The 19,052-nt window shown below is 39.5% G+C and overlaps 1 protein-coding gene across 4 annotated transcripts in view; it reads left to right on the forward strand.

Annotated features, from left to right (window-relative positions):
* The window catches only part of CCDC85C (coiled-coil domain containing 85C), a 188,742-nt gene that overhangs the window by 142,242 nt on the left and 27,448 nt on the right, over positions 1-19,052 (forward strand). For 2 of the 4 annotated variants that reach the window (XM_043982328.1, XM_043982326.1), the window contains one exon: positions 8,205-8,243. The exons of the other annotated variants lie outside the window; for them this stretch is intronic. In XM_043982328.1, the coding sequence (XP_043838263.1) occupies positions 8,205-8,243 (39 nt within the window). The remainder of the gene's footprint in view (positions 1-8,204; positions 8,244-19,052) is intronic. 4 annotated transcript variants of the gene reach the window in all.

The raw sequence follows: 19,052 nt of genomic DNA on the forward strand, positions 1-19,052 counted from the left end.
TGCAATTCTGACATAGATGAAGTTACTTATTATAGTTTCTCATTGGATTTCTTGATCATTATTCAGTCTGTTGCTTTTTTTTTTTTTTTACTGGAATAGGTTTGTGGGAGCTGGGCTGCTTGCCTCGACTCCAGCTAGCCATCTTAGACAGAAGTCTGGTGCTATTGATTTAAAGATAGCCCTTTAAGGAAAGTTGATAGCTTCATGTCTAAAAAAACCAAAACAGGGGGCAGCTAGGTGGCCCAGTAGATAAAGCACCAGCCCTGGATTCAGGAAGACTTGAGTTCAAATCTGGCCTCAGACACTTGACACTTACTAGCTGTGGGACCCTGGGCAAGTCACTTAACCCTCATTGCGCCCCCCACCCCAAATAAATAAATAAAAAACCAAAACAAAACAAAACACAGTTCTTTAAGGAAGTCAGTGCTGCCATTTAACAAACTAAATTCACTTCTGCAAATGTATATTAAGTCCAAAGTACTGTGCTAGGCTCTGGAGATAGAAAGACCAGAAAGTGAAACCACAGTCCCAGTTATCGAAGAGTACACATATTCCCTTTTCCTCCCCTATTCCCCCAGGAATAAACCCATTCTGAAAGATAGTTAGCAAGCATTTCTTAAGTACTTACTACATACTAGGCACTTTCCTAAGCCTTGGGCATACAAAAAAGTAAAAACAATAATAAAACATTGTTTCTGCCCTCAAAGAGATCACCTTCCAATGGATAGCTCAAATAGCTCAGAGAATTGTTTTCTTTTTTTTTTCTTTTTCTTTTTTTTTATTATTATTATTATTTTTTTTTTTTGTGGGGCACTGAGGGTTGACTTGCCCAGGGTCACACAGCTAGTGTCAAGTGTCTGAGGCTGGATTTGAACTCAGGTCCTCCTGAATCCAGGACCAGTGCTTAATCCACTGCACCACCTAGCTGCCCCGAGAATTGTTTTCTTAAATCTGGGGCCATTTGGTTCCTAAGTGAGGACCAACTGGAAAACCAAAATCTATGATAACTTTATGACCTAAGCTAAACTTTTAAATAAGGTGATAATTGTTATGAACTAAGAAGGAAGTAGTTAGGAAGTCACCCTTACAGAATCTCTCTTGAAATTTAATTAACAGGATGGCTCTTTGAAGGGGGAGATACGCTAACAATTCATGACTTAAGTTTATACTTTAGCCTTAGGGTTTGCAAAAGTTTTCTCCCTGTGAAGCTGATTTGGAAGGGAATTTGGAACCCATCTTGTCAAAACTCCTCCTTTACATGGGGACACTTGGCCCATGGAAGTTGTGATTTGTTCAAGATGATACAGAAAGGATGAGAGGTGGGATTTGTGCCCATTTCGTCCACCTTCATAACCAGTACTTTTCCCACTGAAACATGACTTCAAGTTAAAAGAGTCCTGATTCCCTTAGGGGCCTGAAGAATATGTTTGGCAATGAATGGTTCTGTCAAAAACTTCTTGCCTAAGATATCTGGATTAGAGAGCTTGCTTCCCCATGGGTTATTTCTCAAGGAATAGCTACCAGAATCAAAGGTTGGTCAAATTCTAATTAATTTAAACGTTTAAAAATTCATAATCACAATCTAAAAATTGTTAAGCAGAAGTCTATGGGATGAGTCTAGGGGGATCTCATCTGCATTTCTATCTAATAGGCAATGTTAATAATTATTTAATAATCACCTCTGCTTATATCTACCCCTGAGATGAATATTTTATTTTATTTTTCCCTTTAAATAGTATTTTTTGCAATTACATGTAAAGACAATTTTATTTTATGTTTTTTTTTTTTAATTTTTAAATTTTTTTTTTAGGCAATGGGGGTTAAGTGACTTGCCCAGGGTCACACAGCTAGTAAGTGTCAAGTGTCTGAGGCTGGATTTGAACTCAGGTACTCCTGAATCCAGGGCTGGTGCTTTAACCACTGCACCATCTAGCTGCCCCTTATGTTATTTTTTTTAAAGACAATTTAAAGATTCTTTTTTATATGAAACTTTGAGTTCCAAATTTTCTTCTTCCCCCCTTCCTAAGACAGTAAGCAATTTGATATAGGTTATATATGTGCAATTGTGAAAAGCATATCCATATTCATCATGTTGTGAAAGGAGGAAACCACAAAAAACTAAAATGAAATGAAAACAGTATGCTTCAATCTATATTCAAACTTTATCAGTTCTTTCTCAGGATATGGATTGCATTTAAGATGAATATTTTAGACTGGGTTGAAAGTAATAATTTCCTCCTTAAATACTTCAACATCAAAAAAGGACATGATTTTATTAATGGAAGTGACGCTAAAAAAGATATGTTTCCATCTGCCTTACTCCTCCAACCGTAGGACCAGTGGATTTTTCATTTAACCTGCAGTTGAAACTTCCAATATGTGATGTCTTCCCGTACAGAGAATGTGAGCTTCTTGAGAACAGGGACTATTTTCTCTATTTGTAGCCTCAGAACTTAGTATAATACTTTGCACATAGTAAGTGCTCAATAAATCCTCATTCTTGACTTTTAGCCTAAATTTCTTCCAAGTGAGGAATTGGACTAAATCACTAAATGACCCTTGTCACTACTAGTGATCAATTCAATTCAATTATATTCCTTTTTTTAAAATTAAAAAAAAATTATTTAAAAAAATTATATTCCTTTTAATGAATGCAGCATCTATTTATTATTAATATCTACAATGCCATGTTCTTTGGAGGATGAATATAGATGGTATAAGTAGAGACAAAAACAACAACAGAAAACAAAAACACCAGCTCTGTGGTGTTCTGAATCTTATGTTGAAGGGACCTGAGAGGCTAACTAGTCCAATTTAAGATCTCAAGGTAAGTACAATTCACTGCCTTCTGAGACAGTTCATTTCAATTTGGATGGATAGCTTTCATTCTTAGGTGATTTTTTTCATACACAAAGCTGAAATCTGCTCCACCTCCCTCCACAGTTTTTGTCATGTCTTCTGGGGCCAGCCAGAACAAATGTAGTTCTTCTTCCACATGACTGCCCTTCAGATAATCATATTAATGCTTTTCATTGCTTAGTGGATCTGTTGGCTCATGTTGACCTTGAAATTCACTAAGCCCCTCAAGTGTTTTTTTCACATTAATTATTGTCTAGCCGGGTCATCATCTTTGATTCAGGCCCTATTTCTAGACCAGGAGTTCTTAATTTTTTTTGTATCATGGACCTCCTCTGGCAGTCTAGTGAAACCTGTGAATCACTTCTCAGAATCATGTTCTTAAAAGCATAAAATAAGATGCACAGGATTCCTTAGGAAAGCAATTGTATTGAAAAATCATTATTGGAATATTAATATAATGATTATATAACATCATAGTTGTTCTAGACAAATATGGTCTTTTTGGACCTCTTTCCTAATGGATCCATATCAGCACTTCTTGGGGGACAAAACTCTTCTTCCTGAGAAGTTACCTTACTTGAGAAGTCAAACAGACCTTCGCCCTGTCTTTCTCTGGGCCCTATTCTCATTGTTCTCACAGACAACATTGTTTTCCTTGACAGAATGCCCAGCTAGGTCCCAATTAGTGTGAACAGTGAATCCCCCTGAAGTTCTCCTGTTATTCACCTTCAAATGGCTTATTTCCATTGGGCCAGAACCAGTGACATATTTTGTATAATTACAACTCCAAATAGTGTGAATTCAAATATGTGTAACCACTTAAGGGAATTCATAATTCACACTAACTAGGATCTTGCTATAAGATATTTGAAATTTAGGGACTATTTCCTAGAGTCTGGCATAAGACCTGGAATCTAGCAGGCCCTTAATAAATGCTCGTTGATTGATTGCTCCTTTTGCCCTCTTCTAGACACAGGTTCCCTTTAAAAACCATTTTTCTTTTTCATTTTTGAAGCTTTTCTTCGGTTCCTTAAAAGAGGTTCCCAACTTTTTTCAGTCCCTATATCACTGGACTTTCAATAAACATTTCTGTACCTTTTATTAATAAGAATTTTTTAAATTTAGCTTTTTTATAGCCCTCTCCAGCCTCTTAGCTGATTTGTGATTATTCATGTTTGAAATGAGGTGTGTATAAAGTCACCAACCTGACAGGCTTTAGGGCATTCCCTTGCTTAGATAAAATCATGCTCTATTTCATTATCCCTTAGGGTTTCCTCTTTGTCTTACATTTTCTAGGTTAATCACAACTACCTCTTTTTTTTGGGGGGGGGGGAAAGGGACGCAAGGCAATGAGGGTTAAGTGACTTGCCCAGGGTCACACAGCTAGTAAGTGTCAAGTGTCTGAGGCCGGATTTGAACTCAGGTCCTCCTGAATCCAGGGCTGGTGCTTTATCCACTGTGCCACCTAGCTGCTCCCACTCCTAGCTCTTTTTACTATTGTTCATAGAGGCAGCTAGATAGAGTGCCAGGCTTGGAGTCAAGAAGATCTGAGTTCAAATCCAGTCTGAGACATTTAGCAAGCACTTTACCTCTGCCTTACTATTCATGAGTACAAGGATCAAGTAAGATATTTGTGAAACTCGTTGCCTAGTAGCACATAGTAGGAGCTATATAAATAATAGTTGTTGTTATATAACAATAACTGCTTATATTTTCCTTTTGGGGTAGATTCCATGTTCATCACTAATTATAACAACAACAGATATAGTCTAGAATATTTTACAATTTATAAAGTACTTTTCCATCCATTACTTAAGATGATCTTTACAGTAGCTCCAGGGAGGTTGGTTGGGTAGAGTAAAAATATAATCTTCCCATTTTGCAGATAAGGAAACTGAGTCTCACAAAACTGAAGTGACTTTGTCAAAACAATCCCAAGTAACAGTTTGAACTAGGACTGCTATGCAAATAGGTATTCTAAATTCACACCTAGCATTTTTCCCAATATATTATACTTCTTAAGTGTTTGGGTCAGGTAACACAACTGAAGGCCAGACAAGTCAGGTGATTAAAATCATGGTTGAATAACTGAATAGTAGAGGAGCAGGCACTTGTGATAGGCCTTGAGGGACAACATCATACTATGGAAAGAAGAGGACTAGAGTAGGAATAAGGAAGCCCAGGTGTTAGTCCCATTAAGGGTATGGTTTTTCTGAGAGGCCGTGGATAGAAAATCAAGGGTCTTGTGTCAGTCTTCCTTCCCCTGGGCATTCTTTAATACCTGCCCATCTCTGTGCCTATATGTTGAATAAGCCCCAAGCCTGAAATGCACTCCCTCTTTACCTCTTTTAGAATCATCCCAAATTAACCTTCAAGGCTCAGCTCAAATGCTGCCTTTTACATCAAGACTTGCCCAATCTTCTCACATCTCTGGTCCTCTCCCTCCAAAATTACTTTGTTTCTTATTTTGCATGTCCCTTTATTTGCGTGTGTCTCCTGACTGACTCCTAAGGGCAGGAGTTGTTTGACTTTTGTCTCCGTATTCCCAGAATCCAGTACAGGGCCTGGGATGTAGAAGGTCCTTAATAAAGTGCTTCTTGATTGATTGACTGGCCCTTCCAGCCGGAGAGTCCTTCCCCCTTTGGTATCAGTGGTACCACACTCTTTTGGTTCTCTTCCTCCCTCTCTAATCATTCCCCCTCTGTCTCCTTCACTGGCCATCATCCTCATCCTTTAATGTGGGTGATTCCAAGTAGCTATTCGTAAAGCTCCTTCCTGTCTTTCTCTACTCTCATGAAAGTAAAACCTGACATACAGTTTCTGCGTAACTAATAATCAATTGATTAATTAGGCTAGCTAATAATCAATATATTAGCAGTGGTTTACTCCTGGCAACCAAAGACCCCTAATGGAGACACTGAATGCCTTAAATGTCTTGGTAAAAGGACCTGCCCCATGAGTGAAAGTCCACCCTGAATGGTAAACATTTTAATGAGAAGGTGGGCTGGAAATCCTCAACTCCTCCCCCTGAGAATGTGGCTTGATCATGAGACTTAGCTGCCTCAAGCCGCCTGGACTGGGGAATCCATCTCCATCCAGACCACTCTGGTTGGTTTTCTCTTTCATGAGCTGGGTCACTCTAATGGAAGGCTACAAGGACAGGGGCTCCTTTCTTTCAGATAAGAATTCACCTAGACTGGATTCTGTTTACACTCTAAACAGAAGTAATATCTCCTAGTTGGGTGGACAACATGTTCTCACTACATTTTCTTTTTAAAATTTTTATTTAGTTAGTTTTTAATGTATGGAATAAATCAATCATTTCTATAACAGTATAATTTTTAAAAAAAGAATGATTGCATATGAAACTGCAAATCTATTATGTACAACTTGCTATTTATTTTAAATATATAATAAAGCTATCATAAAATTCTTTTTTTTCCCTTTCTTCCCCCCCCCCCCTGGTTACCCAATTAGGACACAAATATGTATGTGTGAGTGTGTTTATAAAAGTCATGAATATTTAATAACTCCTTTATTTTTTGTTTTTAATTTATAACACTATAGCATCATAAACAGAATATATAAGAAATGAATTTACATTACACATGAAAAACCAAATCTCATAAATGGTGAAAAATAAAAATAATTTTCAAAAAGTTATTAAAACATCAGACTCTTTGTGACTTTTGGCCCACTGTGTGTGTGTGTGTGTGCGTGTATGTGTATACACATATCTATATCTATGTAAAATCATTCTATACATATTTCTCTCAGTTCTTTCTCTGGATGCAGATAGTATCTTCCTTCACATGTCCTTTGTAGTTAATTTGGGTATTTATAATAGTCAAAATGACTTAGCCAAAGTTCTTCTTGAAACAATATTGGTGTTACCATATACAACATTCTCTTGGTTCTGCTCATTTTGCTCGTCATAATTTTATGCAAGTCTACTCATGTTTTTCTAAGATCACTGAGCTTGTGATCATTTCTCAAAGCACAGCTTCATAATTATATAACACAACTTCTTCAACCATTCCCCAATTGACGGGCATCCCCTCAATTTCTCGTTCTTTGCCACCACAAAGAGAGCTGCTATAAATATTTTAGAACATATAGATTCTTTTTCTTTTTCCTTAATCATCTTTGAAAATAGACCTAGTAGTGGTACTGCTGGGTCAAAAAGTATATACAGGGGGGCAGCTAGATGGCGCAGTGGTTAAAGCGCTGGCCCTGGATTCAGGAGTACCTGAGTTCAAATCCAGCCTCAGACACTTAACACTTACTAGCTGTGTGACCCTGGGCAAGTCACTTAACCCCCATTGCCCCGCAAAAAAAAAAAAAAAAAGTATATACAGTTTTATAACTCTTTGGGTATAATTCCAGATTGCTTTCCAAAATGGTTAGATCAGTTCAGAATTCCACCGATAATGAATGTTGTCCCATTTTTTCCATATCCCTTTCGACATTTGTTGATTTCCCCGTCAATCATTTTAGCTACTCTGATAAGTATAAAATATCTCAAGGTTGTTTTAATTTGCATTTCTCTAATCAATAATGATTTAGAGTTTTTTCATATGATTATAAGTTGTTTAGATTTCTTTATCTAAAAACTGCCTGTTCATATCCTTTGACCATTTATCATTTGGGGAATGACTCATATTCTTGTAGAATTGACAAAATTCTTTATATATTTGATATATGAAGCCTTTATCTGATAAACTGTTTATAAAATTCCACCCCACCCCCACCCCCAATTTTCTGCTTTCCTTCTGATCTTGGCTACATTTGTTTTATTTTTACAAAAACTTTTTTAACTCGATGTAATCAAAATTATCTATTTTATACCTTACTCTGCTCTCTATCTCTTGTTTATTCATAAATTGTTCACCTGTCCATAAGTCTGATAAGTAACATGCTCCATGTTCTTCAAATTTTCTTGTAATGTCTCTTTATATCTATTTTGACCTAATCTTGGTAAATTGTGTAAGATATTGGCCTCTGATTACCTTCTCTTATTTTCTCTCTACCCTTTAACTGTTCTTTGTAGTGACTGTGTATTTGAATATGGGGGTGGGAGGGAGACAAATCCTTTGTATTTGCCATTTTAGGAGGATTATTTTAGTCTCATCAAAGACTAGGAATCAAGAGATTTCTGCCATTAATATAGTTTTCTCTCATCAATCAGTGGATCTCAAGAAAGCCATAAAGCTTTTGTGCCTCCCCCTTTGTTTTTTTATTTTATTTTAAGGAGTTTACCTTGTGTGAACACTACTAATGAAATGACATGTCTTGGTGATTTTAGATCTCTTCCCAGTGTGTGACCATACTCTGTCCCTTTCTAGGTAACAAGCCGACACATCCGGTCAAGGAGCTGGCTCCAGGTAGAGAGACATGCTGTGTTTGGAGCTCTGGGCTGCGGTGTCTGGGTTCAGGCGAGGGAGGTGTGCGGTGCTTTGGTTACCCGTGTGTGTCTTCTGGGTGATTTCTTATTGAGTGATTCCTTTCTTCTTCAGTCACTGATGATTTCCTTTTTCCTCAGTGTGATAAATTACCTCTTTCCAGTTCTTCCTAATCTCTTTCCTTTTGTTGGTTCTGCTTTTAAACATGCAGAGGTGAACAAGGTCACAGGATCCTTCCTAGGGTTTGCATCTATTGTTTAAAGACTACTTTTAGATCTGATCTTGTTATTATCCTCTTAGCATCTGCATGAGGAAGAAACTAAAGTACAGGAAGGTAGATTCCCTTATTAATAATAATGATCACTCACCTCTATCCAGCAGTTTACAGTTTGCAGAATGCATTGCAGACCTTTCTTTGGGAGACAGTATGACCAGTATTAATATCACCATTTTAGGGAGGAAGAAGCTGAGTCTTAGAGAAGTTAAGTGAGTTGCTCATGGTCACACAGCAGGAATTGGAATCCAGGTCTTCTTGACTCTAAGATCAGCACTCTTTTCACCAAACTGGCCATTTCTAGGATTGTAATCCCTATCATTGGTTAATTATCTCATTTAATCTGGAGATGGGAAACTAGATGCGCGTGCTTGCGCGTACACACTCACACACACACACACACACACACACACTTCATTTGAAGTGGGAATATTCCAATCCCAATTTTTCAAAAAAGAAGAAAACCAGAGGTAGATGAATCAACTAATGATTAACCTTTAAATGGCACTTTATAGTCACAAAGTACTTTAGACCCATTATCTTATTTGGTATCCTGTGAGGTAAAGTTAGTACAAGTATCATTAGACCCATTTTCCAGATAAGAAACAGTCCCATAGAGGTCAAATGACTTCCTTACTTACTGTAGGAAAGCTCTGCCAGGAGGAGAAGGTGCCTGAGGGCAAGACATGTGGCTTTTCTTTGGTGTCAGGAAGTGACCTTGCTTGCAGGAGGAAGAGGGGGTGAGGCTGGTGCTCTCTCTCTCTTTCATCATGACTTTGGTGGAGAGTGGAGCTAAAGATGCGCTCCCCCTTTGATAGATGGATGAATCTAGGCCTTTCTCTTTTCACCAAATTCTTATTCTCCTTAATAATTGCTTAAAAATCTAAACTCTTGCTAAAGTTTACAATTTATTGGCGACTACTCATTAGATATTTTAGACAGACTAGCTAGAATTTTAGCCCCTTACATTAGTGTGGCAAAGGTAGAGCTTGAACCCATGTCTCCTGATGCACGGCCATTCAGGTGACTAAAATAATACAGAAATAGGTCATTTGCAGGGTATCTATGTGGTGCAATGGATAGAACACTGGCTCTGGAGTCAGGAGGAGCTGAGTTCAATTTGTCCTCAAAACACTAGCTGTGTGACCCTGGGCAAGTCACTTAAATCCCATTAGCAACCCCCCTTTCCCCCAAATTCCCAGGTCAGTACTGCTATCTCATGGGATCACAAAATCTCAGATTAGATATGGATCTAATAGATTACCTAGTACAAACTGTGCCCCCAAAAGCATCCCCTTGCCTAAATATCAAAAAAATTATTGAATTTAGAGTTGGAAGGGGCTATGGAGAACATCTGGATCAACCTCCTCATTTCACTGTAGGAAACAGAATCTCTTAGAAGAGAAATGACTTGACCAGAACCACATGGCTAATACTACAGATGCCAGCCTAGCACAGAGAATTGGAATCCAGGGCTATCTACTACTCCACCCTTTCTACTACTCTATCCATCAATAAATATTTATGAAGTGCTATGTGCTATGCTGACCTCTTTCCCTTAGCATTCCTTTTCCTCACATATATTGGTCCAGACCCATGTCAGCCTTAAACACCTTCAGGTAGAGTGATATTATCTAGTTTCCCATCTCCAGATTAAATGAGATGATTAACCAATGATAGGGACTATTTGTAAAAATCTATGGGGCCAAGAATGCCATGGCCTCCTTTGTTGTACTGTCTAAGAATTTTTTTTTTTTTACCACCTTGACTATGTAGTGAACACTTATGGAACATACTCTCTGGTAGAGACCAGGCAGAGTTTTTCACTTTGTAGGGTGAATCAGACAAGGTAGAAGTAATATCGGAAATGGAAAATGTGTCTTTCTATTTGGTGTAGCCACCCTGGGGTAAGGGTAGGGGTCTGAAGTGATTGTCTGGTTAAATACTTCCTTTGTTCTCTGTGGAACTAGAACTGGGATTTCTAGACTTAAAAGAAATTTTAGAGAATCTGCATTATGTCAGGGAAAGGGCCCTGGAATTGGAATTCAGCGCACATCTAAATCCTTTTTCTATTTAGTTAGGTGACCATGAACAAGTCACTTTTCTTGTCTGGGCCTAAGTTTCATCATCTGTAAAGTAGAGATACTAATATCTACAGTAGCTCTCAAGCTGATAGCCTAAATTAGGTTTATTTGTTTGTGGGGCAGTGAGGGTTAAGTGACTTGCCCAGGGTCACACAGCTAGTAAGTGTCAAGTGTCTGAGGCCGGATTTGAACTCAGGTCCTCCTGAATCCAGGGCCAGTGCTTTATCCACTGTGCCACCTAGCTGCCCCCTCAAGCTGATTGTGAGAAGAGGTGTTATGAATGATAGAACTATAGGAATGTGAGTTCTTATTATTCCTCATCATTTGTTTAATTTTGTGATAGCTCATTCCTTCCCTGACCACCCCCTCCTACCCCCCAACCCCCCCAGAAAAAAAGAATTGAGATAGGTCTGTTTTTAAAATTCAGATATACGAAATTTGGCTTTTATTTGGAGAGGAGGGAGAAGTATTTGGACGTTTCCTGAAATAACTGAGGACATGATGGAAGTGTTAATGAATTCAAGCTTGGAATTGTTGAACTAAAGGAAATTGAATCTTAGATCTTTGTCTCTTAGAAGCTTGTTCCAACCATCATCTTTACCTCATCTCTGGCTCTATCTCTCAATGTCTCTCATATTTATTTTATTGGTAATATATAACATGTAATCTTCAGTCTTTACATCTTATTTTTGTTGTTGTTTTGAGTTGATTTCAGTAGTTTGACTTTTCATGACCCCATTTGGTATTTTCTTGGCAAAGATACTGGAGTGGTTTGCCATTTCCTCCTCCAGATCATTTTACAGATGAGGAAACCGAGGCAAACAGGGTTAAGTGACTTACCCAGGGTCACACAAAGAGTAAGTATCTGAGGCCATGTAACCAAAACTCTTTCTTCCAAAGTTATATATCATCTTTTAATTGCAAAATTAGATGACTTTCCCCCCAATCCTTATCCTTCTTCACCTCTTAGCAGCAATTTTCTTCTCTTGAATACTGTCTCCTCTCTGGCTTTTTGTGACCTTTGTTCCTCTTTGGTCCTTCTCCTTCTTACTGGTTGGTCCTTCTCCTTACTCTTCTTTGCTAGTTCATCATCCTTGTCATGTTCACTAACTGTGGGTGTGTCCCAAGGCTCTGTCCTTTTTCTTTCGTACTCTTCTTACTTGGTTTCATAGGTTATATATATCCACTCCAAGTTTCCCCCGAGTGGCAGTACTACATCATGACTGCTTTTTGGACATTTTTTTTTTTGGCAGGGCAATGAGGGTTAAGTGATTTGCCCAGGGTCACACAGCTAGTAAGTGTCAAGTGTCTGAGGCCGGATTTGAACTCAGGTCCTCCTGAATCCAGGGCCGGTGCCTTATCCACTGCACCACCTAGCTGCATCCCTTTTGGACATTTTTAATTGGATATCCTGTTCATATCTGAAGCTCAACATCTCCAAAACAGAACTCACTGTCTTTCTTCCCAAATCTACCCTCCTTCTGACTTTCCCTGTTACTGTGAAGAATGCTACCATCCTTCTAGTCACCCAGGTTTATAATCTTGCAAGAAGAGCAACAGTGTGGGGGCACAAAATAAATATCAGTAGGGCAAGTTAAGTTTTAAGAGACTCCTTTCATCTTTATGTCCCTTGTAGCACTTTTATGACATAGTACATCTGGATTTCAATAAAGCATTTTATAATGCCTTTCAAAAAGTAGAACACACTGACTTAGCAGCTGAGTTCATATTGGTGTATTCAGCCACAGTGGGACACACTGTACCTTGACCCCAACATAGTAATATCATTTTGGTCCTCTTCGACAATAAAAGACAACAACCAACCAACCAATCGACCACTGTGCCAGGCACTTACAACTTGGAATAGATGTCCTTTCTAACCCTTGAGATCTTATGACTAGAAACCAGATCTTCTGAAATAATTTAGTCAAGTGCTATTTTCCCCTCCAGTTAAGTAATTTTCCTAATTTCAGCAACTGCAGTTTCCAACAGATGGAAATTGTTCATATTTTTTTTGAAGTGTCTCCACAAGATGAACCCAAGTCTAATGAATATGTTCATTCCTTTTCACTCCCTCTTCTTCCTGTCCTCAATTATGGGCCTTTTGATGGATGATTAAAGGCCTGGAATTAATTAGGGCTGCTAGGGCCCAGCCCCAAGCACTCTGCTTCATATACAGTAAGCTTTCAGCAACATTTTGTTAGATGCCTGGATTGTACCTTGGTGACCTTTCTGTGTGAGCATTTCCCTGGGGTTGTTCAGTCTCTCTGGGTTGTGATGACATACATGAATTATCCAGGGGCTGCAGGGCATCCTTACCTCTCTTGATGTTCCTAGAAAGCCCAGATCCTAAATCCTGCCTTTGGCTCTTTCATTCTCATTCTTCATACACTATTTTTTGTGGTTATCCACTTGAAAAACAGAGTGCCAGGCAGTTAGTGGCAGGGGTTGTTACCTTAGATAAATTTAGTTTGCATTTGCCGTGCACTTCATATCCATTATTTTAGGAGATTTCCAACAAACAAGAATTCTGTCCTGTGAGCATAGTGATCCAGCTTTGGGGTTAGTTATTATCACCATGGATTAAATGCTATCTCTAACATATTCTACCTCTATAACCCTCAGCATAAGTAATTTTATTTCTTTCAATTTCCCAAACAATATTCATAAGCTGCAGAGCCATTGCAGAGCTGCATTGATAGAGGGAATTCCATCACTGGAGGATTTTTATCTATCTATCTATCTATCTATCTATCTATCTATCTATCTATCTATCTATCTATCTATCTATCTATTTTTGGCAGGGCAATGGGGGTTAAGTGACTTGCCCAGGGTCACACAGCTAGTAAGTGTCAAGTGTCTGAGGCCGGATTTGAACTCAGGTACTCCTGAATCCAGGGTCAGTGCTTTATCTACTGCACCACCTAGCCGCCCCACTAGAGGATTTTTATAACAATGAAATCCCAGGACCTGACACTGTTTCCATTTCACAGGTGAAGAAATTTAGGCTCAGAAAAAGCAGTTGACTTGTTCAAGGCTAGTAAGTGAAAGAATTGAGGATGTAGCCTCTAGATCTTCTCACTGGGTCAGACTCCCTAGCACTTGCTACTATATCCCCCTGTTTCTAGTGGTTCTCTTGCTAGTGGAATCATTACTGAGTCTGTTACCACACCGATGAAGCCAGAGAAAGCAGGGATCCTTTAATCATAGCTATAGGGCTAGGAGGGCACTTTGTTATTGTAGTTCAGTCATTTTTCAGTTCTGCCTGACTCCTCATGACTCTATTTGGTGTTTCCTTGGCAAAGATATAGGAGTGGTTTGCCACTTCCTTCTCTAGCTCATTTTGAGGATGAGGAAACTGAGGCAGACAGGGTTGAGTGACTTGCCCAGGGTCACACAGGTGGTTAGTGTCTGAAGCCAGATTTGAACTCAAGAAAATGAGTCTTGCTGGCTTCAGGCCCAGGACTCTTTCCATGGTGCACTTTGGAGTCTATCAAGCCCCTTGCCCTCATTTTACAGATGAGAAAACCTAAGAGGTTGGGTAACTTGTTCAGGTTTACACAGCGAATAAGTGCCCAAGGCAGGATTTGATCTTGGGTCTCTTCTGTCGCTAAATCCAGTGATCTTCCACCACACTTTCGAGCCCAGCCTTGAGGGAAGCAAGTAGTGGCTGAAGCCAATTGTTCTGTGAAGGGCTCCAGCTTCTTTCCCCTCCTTTGCACAGAATGTGCAGATTGTTGGTTATTGTAGGGTGACCCTTTCTACCACTTTTGCAGGGCCGTTTGCCTTGGGAAAAGTGGGAAGCAGTAAAAGTCAGATAAGTCTTATTTGTGGCAGGGCAGTGCAGGTCTGGAGAGGGGGTGTGGGGAGTGGGGGGTGGGGAGAGTGTTGCTACTCTTTGTGTGTCCCTGGTGAAGCCTTGTGCTTTAAGCCATCTTGGAGAGAGGAAATGCTGAAGGGGCTGGAAAGGGTGATGACTCTGTGTCCATGACAGAGTACATGTCAAATCCATCTTTGATATACCCCTCTGAGTCTGTCCCTGTTGTCTTAGCGGGGCCTATGTTGAGGACCCTGACAGATTCCTTCAGTGATGTGTAAGGGAAAGAGTATTGCTCGGCCTTGGAGTTGGAAGACCTGACATCTAATTTTGGCTCAGCTGACTTTGGGCAAGTCCTTTAGCTCTTGAGGCCCCAGTTTCTCCTCACGTAAAATAGCTTGGATTAGATTTATTTCTAAAGTCCTTTTGAACTCTGCTTTCTGTATTCTGCAATTCAAACAATTACATGACTTTTCTAGGACTGTCTAGGCTGGGGCAGACCTGTTCCAGGGGCTTTGTTAGCTTAGGGTTTTTTCTATGTTGCAGGATGAGGAAGTGGCTGAATGAGAGTGACAAGCTTGGGTTAATTGGATTAAATGACATCCAGATTTATGAGTCAGTCACAAAAATCTTTTTACAAGTTATTCTCCATTCCTTGGTGGGTGTCACTCCCTTTCCTCCCCCACCCCACAGTCCCTGCTGTTTAAAAGATATCTTTTCTATAATTATAGAAGAGAAAATCTTGAGAATGAAGAGGTCAATCAATCAGCAAGCATTTGTACCAAATGCTGTGCTGGGATACAAATAGAAAAAATAAAGAATCCCTACTCACAAGGAGTCTACATTCTGATGGCATAGACAATCATATATTGAAATATATAAAGTTAAATAAAACTATATTCCAAGTAGTTAAATATGAGGTAGTTTGGGAGGGAGGGCACTAACAGTTGAGGAATCTGGAAAGGCTTTCTAAGAAATTTTTTTAAATTCAATTTTATTTTTATTTTCAGTTCCAAATTGTCCCCCTCTCTTTACCCCTCCTTTCCCATTGAAAAGGCAAGAATTACAATCTCCCTTATACATATGAAGTCAAGCAAAACATTTCCACATTAGCCATGTTTGAGATGGGGGTGGGGGTTGGAAGGAGAATAAGAAAAAGAAAAAGAAAGAGGGGAAAAAACAAAATATGGTTCAATCTGCACTAAATCCATCAGTTTTCCATTTGGAGGTGGAAAGATTTTTTTGGGCGGGGAGGGGCAGGACAATGAGGGTTAAGTGACTTGCCCAGGGTCACACAGCTAGTAAGTGTCAAGTGTCTGAGGCTGGATTTGAACTCAGGTCCTCTTAAATCCAGGGCCAGTGCTTTATCCACTGTGCCACCTAGCTGCCTGAGGAAAGAATTTTTTTTATCATGAGTCTTTTGGAGTTGTGGTGGACTCTGAAGCCTTTCACAGTGGATTATCCTTACATTTTCATTGCTACTGTGTAGATTGTTCTCCAGGTTCTGCTCACTTCACTTTGCATCAGCTTACAAAAAATCCTCCCAGGTTTTTCTGAACCCATCCACTTCATTTCTATTTATTGTTGTTTTTATTGTTTTAAATGTATTTATTTTGAACTTAAATACAAAAAGACACACAAAAATTTCCATGTACACAGCACAACAGAAAAAGAGGATTCCATATAAAACTATGAATTTCCATTTTATACCATTTTACTTTTTAAAAAAAACTCTGTACTACTCAATCAATTTCATCAATACAGTAGTATTCCATCGCATTCATATACCATAACCTGTTCAGTTATTTCCCAGTTGATGGGCACTGTTTCCAATTTTTTGCCATCACAAAAAGAGCAGCTTTCAATATTTTTTGTACATATTTCTTTTCCCAGAAAAGCTTCTAAGAGAAGATGGTGCATGAGTTGCATATTACAGGGAGAGAGGGATTCTGTGAAGCCTGAGCAAGGAAGGAGTGCATCCCATACATGGAGAATGGCTAGTGCTAAAGAGCAACAGAATGAAGAAGAGTTTGATTGGATACCAGAGTGTGGGAGGTGCAGTAATGTCTTGTATATCTGGAAAGATAGCTTGGGGCCCAGCTATGTTGGGCTAATATTAGCTAAACAGAGAACTTTCATTTTATCCTAGGGAGCCACTAAAGTTCCTTCTGCATCTATGACTCTCTTGTTTGTGTATGCCAGCTTCTCTTTAGGGGCTGCAGAAGAAATAAGAGACATGGCCCTTGTCTGCTATTTATTACCCTATGTGACTCTGAACAAGTTAGTTAACTTTCCTGGGACTCAGTTTCCACCATCTAGCTTTTTTTTTTTTTTTTTTGGTGGGGCAGTCAGGGTTAAGTGACTTGTCACACACAGTTAGTAAGTGAGGCTGGATTTGAATTCAAGTCCTCCAGAATCCAGGGCTGGTGCTTTATCCACTGCACCACCTAGCTACCCCCACCATCTAGCTTTGACTAGAAAATCCTTATGGTCCATTCTGGCCCTAAACCTATTACCTGAGAATAAGAACCTTAGTGATCAATTGGTAGCATTAATTGATTTGTTTAACATACATTTATGGATCACCTATTATGGGCAAGGCCCTGTGCTTGGTGCTATGGGAGATTTAAAGACAAATAAGACAGAGCAGTCTAGGGCATAATATAAGACTTGTATATAAATAACTATGACCCTTGGTGTAGATCCCAGTGCTATAGGAGAGGTGTAAACAAAAGCATTTAGAATTCCTTAGTGGGGAGAGGATCCATCAGCTGATGGGTGGATCACGGACCAGCTTCCAAGTGAAGGGTGTATTTAAGCTTGGTCTTAATGGATGGTTGGGCTGTACTTTGACAGAGAGTGGAGCTGGAATGAAGTAGGTGTTCCAGGCTGACAGAATAGTGTGGAGAGAGTTACAGAGGGAGGGAGTAGGGAGTCCACTTTGAAGAGAAGTGTGTAGGGGGCAGCTAGGTGGCACAGTGGATAAAGTACTGGCCCTGGATTAAGGAGGACCTGAGTTCAAATCTGACCTCAGACACTTGACACTTACTAGCTGTGTGACCCTGGGCAAGTCATTCAAGCCTCATTGCCCCAGAAAAAATAAAATAAAGAAATAAATGAAGAGAGGTGTGGCTAAGGAATTTTGGTTTAATTAGGCATAATGAAAAAGGTTTCACATGGTTAACTAGGGGCAGAGTTGATGTATTTATGTGATGCTTTAAGATGTTCAAAGCATTTAACATGCATTGATTCCTTTATTTGACCCTGTGAGGTAGGTGCTGTTACGATCCCAGTTTTATAAATAAGGAAATTGAGATTGAGAAAGGTTAGGTAACTCATCCAGGGTTATGCCATGAGTAAGCTTCTGAAACAGGATTTGAATCTAAGTCTTCCTGACTCCGAGATCAATGCTTTATCCACGCTACTGCATTGTCTCTTAGTACAGAGCTGGAATTAGAACGTAGGCCTCCCGGCTTCCCAACCTGTGACTCTTTATGAAATGAGATAGATCCTAGAAAGGAGTGGTTTAGAAAAACGAGAGACACCTAGTGACAGGAAGTCACTGGCCTTGGTTTAACTATTTAGCTCAATAGAATGCCAGACTTGGAATTGGAGGACCTGGATTCCGGCTCACCTTCTAGGTGACCCTGGATAAGTCACTTAACATTATTTTTCTCATCTCTAAAGGGAGAAGATTGGACTCGATGGCCTAAAATCCTTTCCACCTCTAAATCTATGATCTTTTGATTCTTCCTGGGTATTTAGCAAGCAGATGGCTGCTTCATGCTTCAGCGATCTGGCATCTTATTGACACGGGCATTTCCCTCTCCTGGTGGAGGGCAGCATCCATTCTGGCCTTCTTATTCAGTGTGATTCTTGTCCAAGTCTTTTCTTACATCTTCCAGAGTGCTCTCACCCAATGTCCTGGAGGCCTTCTTCTGGTTCTTTTTAAGTTTTGAAGGCACTGATGTAGCCTTTTAGTTATCTGTCTTCTGTCTGTCTTTGTTACTACATGGCCAGCCCACTGCTCCTTTGGTCCTCATACATGTCCTTGATAATAGATTTCACAGCATTTCTTATTTATGTTTGTATAGTCTTTTCCCATCTCTGCCAATACCAGAGCTGCTGATCTTGCTTAGGTCCACCATGCATCTTTCCATTACTCCGGATCACCTGCATTTGTGACTCTCCTGGAATTATAGTATTTCTTTTCTTTTCTTTTCTTTCTTTCTTTCTTTCTTTCTTTCTTTCTTTCTTTCTTTCTTTCTTTCTTTCTTTCTTTCTTTCTTTCTTTTTTTTTTTTTTGTGAGGCAGTTGGGGTTAAATGACTTGCCCAGGGTCACACAGCTAGTGTCAAGTGTCTGAGGCCGGATTTGAACTCAGGTATTCCTGACTCCACTGCGCCATCTAGCTGCCCTGTAGTATTTCTTAATTCTCAGCTGTGTTGTATTGCTGGGCACCAAATGGACTTGTGCAAAAACAACCCAGGATCTGTTAGAGCTCTGTGCTATTTCCCTAGCTGTTCTCTTAGTTAATTCCTGGCTTATTTATTGTTTGCTGCCCTCATCCAAATGTTGTATATGTGTATGTACATGTACATGTAGATGTGGATGTGT

Source organism: Dromiciops gliroides, chromosome 2 (genome assembly GCF_019393635.1).
Source record: "Dromiciops gliroides isolate mDroGli1 chromosome 2, mDroGli1.pri, whole genome shotgun sequence".
Classification (NCBI taxonomy): Eukaryota; Metazoa; Chordata; class Mammalia; order Microbiotheria; family Microbiotheriidae; genus Dromiciops; species Dromiciops gliroides.